The 6,000-nt window shown below is 35.5% G+C and overlaps 1 protein-coding gene across 1 annotated transcript in view; it reads left to right on the top strand.

The window, feature by feature from the left end:
- Positions 1 to 6,000, top strand: part of LOC114617987 — an 86,713-nt gene that overhangs the window by 59,829 nt on the left and 20,884 nt on the right. The window contains 1 exon segment of the mRNA XM_028763670.1: positions 4,166 to 4,314. Coding sequence (XP_028619503.1) covers positions 4,166 to 4,314 — 149 coding nt within the window.

The raw sequence follows: 6,000 nt of genomic DNA, 5'->3' as shown, positions 1-6,000 counted from the left end.
AGTAAGTGAAATTCACTTTGATTTTTGAGAGTAAAGGAAACTAAAATGTATAGTTTTTCTTGACCATATATTTCTTCCACTTCTGTTGTTTAGTGATAATACTTAAAACTTTTTTTGAGATTTTCATTCATTTTATAGAAAGAGCATTAGTAGTCTCATAGGAGATGATTTTCATTATTTCCATTTTCAAGGAAAATTATCTCTTATCATATATTGGAATTAGAGGTTTTAGGTTTATGCATTTCTTCTGAATTTTGTTTCACAGATATGCATATATATATATATATATAAATTAGATGTTTCGAGGTGGAAAGAAAATATAAGTACAAATATTTCATATAATTGATACATGTCCTTTATGTTGGTATGTGAGTATGCATGTTTATCCTTTAGTAAATATTACATAATATGCTTATATTTTGACTGTTACGTGTTACATTAGATACTGTGGGAAATCTTTCTCTGTAGTATCATATATCAAATAATCACACATTTTTAAGTTTAGAAACACTTATATATATATGATTTTTTAATCAAGGTTTATATTTGTGTCATATTGTCTCCTGAATTTGAGAGAGGCAGGGTCAATATCTTCAGTTTTGGATCAACATATTAGCTGAACAGTGTCCAAGGCAGAGTTATATAGCCAAGTTCACATTCACACAGAAACACACACACACACACACACACACACATACACATACTGAGGTATTATTCAGTCTATCATAAAAAAAAATGGAATAGTCGTGAATCTGGGAAGGATTCAGACAAAATATAGGAAAAGGAGAGATGGACTAAAATAAATAATCAGAATACATTGTGTATGTATGAGAATTTCTCAAACGAAAAATTCCATATATTGGGAATGATGAAAGAAGGAACTTTATGCTTCAAAGATTAATATTTCTTTTTTTGCCATACAATGACCTTTTATTTATTTATTTATTTTTTTAAATGTTAATCACAGGCTTTATAAGTTCAGTAATGCTGAATAACAAGATAACCATACAATCTGAAGTGTAACTCAATACCCAACCTAGATATACCAACTATCTTCGATTGGCAGAGACACGCGAACATCTGCCTCCATGTTCCCCTGCCCCCCTCTATATCAATAAGAAACCCGTACCAATGAAAACCTTAAATTTGAAATCAAAGTAAATTTTATACCATTTCAATAATTATAACTTCAGCTTAATGACAATTATACAGATTTCTAACAATACGTTATGGCTATGCAATAAGTCCTAGCTATTCCTCCCGATTCCAACAAAACAACCACTTTTCCCTAGAAAGACAGCCCAATATTAACCACCTCAGTCCCCAAGCCCAGGGAATAGGGGCGCCTACTCTTCATTAACTTCTTCAAGCTTATTACGGGCATTGAGATATTAGGGGCAGGGGGAGAATAAATTGATAAGCCTCTGATATCTGTTTCTTCACTGCATTCAGCTGAGATTCCAGGACATCAGAGGTTCGAGCAGGTCTGCTGAGCTTGGTTGATAAGTAGATACAGCAAGGCTGTGTATTCTGCAATATACAACTCTCAAAACAAATCTTAGTATCAAGATAGTTTTTGTTTGAATTCTGGAATCTAGTCTTCTGGTGGCCTGTCTCAATCATGTCTAATCCATATAATTCTGGGAGTTTCTATGAGGGTGTGCTCCCACCATCCTCCCATTCCCACCTCCCTGCTCTCAAATTCCCAAACACTAGGGAATCCAAACTATAGGGTACCAAGGCCTTCCACTTCCACTGTTGCCTGACAAGGCCACCCTCAACTACCTATACAGGTGGATCCATGAGTCCCTCCCTTTTTGTTCTCAGGCTGGAGGTTTTAGAATGGCTACTCCAGCTTGTTTTTTAGGACCATTTGCATGAAAAATTGTTTTCCAGCCTTTTACTCTAAGGTAGTGTCTGTCTTTGTTACTGAGGTGGGTTTCCTGTACGAAGCAAAATGCTGGGTCCTGTTTATGTATCCAGTTCATTAGCCTATGTCTTTTTATTGGGGAATTGAGTCCATTGGTGTTAAGAGATATTAAGTGAGAGTGATTGTTGCTTTCTGTTATTTTGTTTATTAGAGGTGGAATTATCTTTGTGTGGCTATCTTCTTTTGGATTTGTTGGAACAGGATTACTTTCTTGCTGTCTTGGGTTTAACTTCCCTCCTTGTATTGGAGCTTTCCCACAAATATCCTTTGGAATGCTGGGATTGTGGAAAGATATTGTGTAAATCTGGTTTTGTCATAGAATATCTTGGTTTCTCCATCTATGGTAATTGAGAGTATTGCTGGGCATAGTAGCCTGGGCTGGCATTTGTGTTCTCTTAGGGTCTGTATGATGTCAGTCCAGGATCTTGTGGCTTTTATAGTCTCTGGTGAGAATTGTTATAGGTCTGCCTTTATATGTTACTTGGCATTTTTCCCTTACTGCTTTTAATATTTCTTTGTTTTGTGCATTTGGTGTTTTGATTATTATGTGACTGAAGGTGTTTCTTTTCTGGTCTCATCTATTTGGCTTTCTGTAGGCTTCTTTTATGTTTATGAGCTTCTCGTTCTTGAGGTTAGGGAAGTTTTCTTCTATGATTTTGTTGAAAATATTTATTGGCCCTTTAAGTTGGGAATCTTTACTCTCAGCTATACCTATTATCCTTAAGTTTGGTCTTCTCATTGTGTCATGGATTTCCTTGCTGTTTTGTGTTAAGAACTTTTTGCACTTTGTGTTTTCCTTGACAGCTGTGTCAATATTTTCTCTAGTATCTTCTGCACCTGAGATTCTTTCTTCTATCTCTTGTATTCTGTTGGTGATGCTTGCATCTATGACTCCTGATATTTTTCCTAGATTTTTCTATCTACAGGGTAGTCTCCCTTTGTGATGTCTTTATTGTTTCTACTTCCATTTATAAATCCTTGATGGATTAGTTCAGTTCCTTCACCTGTTTTGTTGTGTCCTCTTGTAAATATTTAAGGGATTTTTGTGTTTCCTCTTTAAGGGCTTCTACCTGTTTACATGTGTTCTTCTCAAATTCTTTGAGAGTGTTATTTGTGTTCTTCCTAAAGTCCTCTATTATCATCATTAGAAGTGATTTAAAATCTGAATCTTGCTTTCCTGGTGATATGGGGAATGCAGGACTTTCTAGTGTGGGAGAACTAGGTTCTAATGATTCCAAGTACCCTGGGTTACTGATGTTTATGTTCTTGCACTTTGTTTCGCCATCTGGATCACCTTAGTGCTACCTGTCTTGTCTCATACTGGAGCATGTCTTTCCTATTTTCTTTGTTGTTTCAGAACTTTGTGGGTTACTACTACTAGGGTTAGAGCTGGGGCCCAAGATCTGCTCAGTGCTCGGGCCCAGACAAGAAGGAACCAGTGCTCCTGGCCAGGAGTGAATTCCTGGGTCCCAGTTACTCCCTGTTTGGGAGGGGTTGCTGTCTCCTTACCTAAAATACTCCCGGGTTAGAGCTCATGGGAGGCCTGCTTCCTCTGGGTTTTGTGTGATTGGGTGCAGAGCAGCTGCCCAGAGGATCTGCTCAGTGCCAAGATTAATATTTCTTTCAAACACTTTTAATAAGATCAGAATGCTTGATAGGAACATATTTCATATTTTTGTTTAAATTTTTGGAGAATAATTATCTTTTTTGATACTGATATGAAATGAGCTGACATGACTTCCTACTATACAGAAAGCCAATGCAAAATGAATTTTTTTGAGTCACACAATATTCCTATATTTACTTTAGAAAGATCATTAATGTAATTAATTAAAGTACAAAATTTTAACTAATATCTTTTGATATGGACATTGTGGAAATAAAGAAAATGGTTACTAATTAACAAAATTTGTGGATGAAATTTTGAAATGCATGGCTTTCTAAAGTGTCATATATACATATACATACATATATTCATAGTATAGTCATTCTAGACATTCTCCAATCAGAAAACACTCAGGCTATGTCTATTTGTGTGCACTGAGATGCTTGTATCCAATAACTTCTTTCAATACATGATTTCTTGAATTCCATCTACCATGGCTTGAACTGTGGCTGAGTGATTAAAAGAAGGAGTTTTCCTCTGCTCTGGGGCAGGAAGAACTGGGTATTTCCAAAAGCAATTCCAACTTCACTGCAAATCAAACTAACAGAGATATTTGATTCTCTTTCTAGGAAGATGAAAAGTTTAAGATAAAATTTATCATCCCACTGAAGTACTTGTGGGCCGTGGATGATGTGGACCTTGTCAGGAGAAATGAAATCTGTAGTTCCAAGACCCTTCTCCTGTTTTGGCCCCCTGAAAACTTTGTGGCCACCTTTCGGTAAGACCTAAAGTTTGGAGCTGTATTCACAAGGCAATAGCTATAGAAATTGTGGGGAAACTTAATTCTTTTAAATTGGTTAAACCAATTAATCAGAATATTTGCAAAATAAGACCATTTAAGTCTGATTGTATACAGGTTGCCAACTTAAATTCTTACTTTATATGATGATTCTAGTGTGTATACTTTCTACAACATACATTTCATGTGTAAACATCTTCATTAGTTTTTGATCTGTGATGTTCATTAAAAATACAAAAGATTCTTGGGGCAGCATGAAGGTACATTGTCTTCTAAGAAGGATGTGGATAAAACAAGAACTCACCATATCCTCCTCATTCTTTCCCTCATAATGTCTGGTATTATCTAGATTTTGAAAGAACACAAATTGATTTCTCTCCAATAATACTGTATTGTATATTTAAATTTGAGCAATACCTCCAATACTCACCAGTTAATTTCCATAAAACATAGTATTTAACTGAACAGAACTAAAAATAGTTACTCATAGAATATTCAAGTATTTGAATATATGTATAGCAGGATATCACTAGTGTATAATGTTCGACTGATAAGGGTAAAGGTCAACAGATCTGCAGGTGATAGACACACACATATTAGCTTATTTTGATATGCTTTTTCCAAATGACCATCTCTTCTAAACCTTCCTCAACTATCATGCCCTTCTTTTCACTCCCAGCTCAACACCTCTGAATCTGCCCTCAACTTTGTTTGCTCAGTCACTGTAGTTCTAGCTCAGCACCCTGAATCTACCCTAAGCATAATTCTGTTTCAAATATCGTGTCTGCAACCCCAGGCATGTTGAGGAAGCAGAGAATGGCCAATCTGCCTTATAATTCACATGGTTGGTGAATCTTTCTCCCTCTTTAGCATGGTGAATCTTTTTCTCTTCTCCTGCATCTGTTAGACTTCCTGTATACATATGTATGTATGTGTATATATATACACATACATACATATACATACACACATATGTATAGGATGAGGGGCACAGGCATAATTCACCTTTCTGATAAAAATGACTGTAGAGTATACAGTGGGTAAGCAGTTAATGGTAGAAACATAAATGTGCCAGTCTTTGGGCAAGAATCAGTCTGTAGTTCCACAAGAAGTTACAGAGAATATCAACATGATGTTGGTACATCCAGCAAAAAGGAGTAGGAAATTCTGTGAATGAAAGATTGTTTCAGCATGGATAATTATTTTCAGAAAGAGGAAACAATGCACACATTAGCTTACAGATAGAAAAACAATACATGGCATAGGGTTGTGTGCATGAGGAAGAGTAATAGTGCATTGGGGAATGGTTTCTGTTTGGATAAGAAAAATGCTAATCAACAAGATAATGATTACTGTAAGACACTGTGAATGTGTTAAATATTAATGAGCTCTAACTCATTCAACATAAAATTTGAAGTTATAAATTTTAGCATTGTGAATTTGTCTTTAATCCGCCTTACATTAGAGTATTACATGCTACAGTGAAATACTGGTATACTTATTATTAATTGTACTAGGAGAGTTAATGATATGACTTACAGAAATAAAGCACTAGTTTCTAGGATCCCCTGTCTTGTATGCCAATTCTGTAATTCACACAAGGAAATAAACAATATCTTTTTTTCTTAAAAGGTGTTCTTCCTGAATTAAGTGTTTTCTAACCAA

The sequence above is a fragment of the Grammomys surdaster genome, unplaced genomic scaffold (assembly GCF_004785775.1).
Source record: "Grammomys surdaster isolate TR1022 unplaced genomic scaffold, NIH_TR_1.0 139, whole genome shotgun sequence".
NCBI lineage: Eukaryota > Metazoa > Chordata > Mammalia > Rodentia > Muridae > Grammomys > Grammomys surdaster.
Note: the sequence above shows the minus strand (reverse complement) of the source record. Positions and strands in the feature narration are given on the sequence as shown.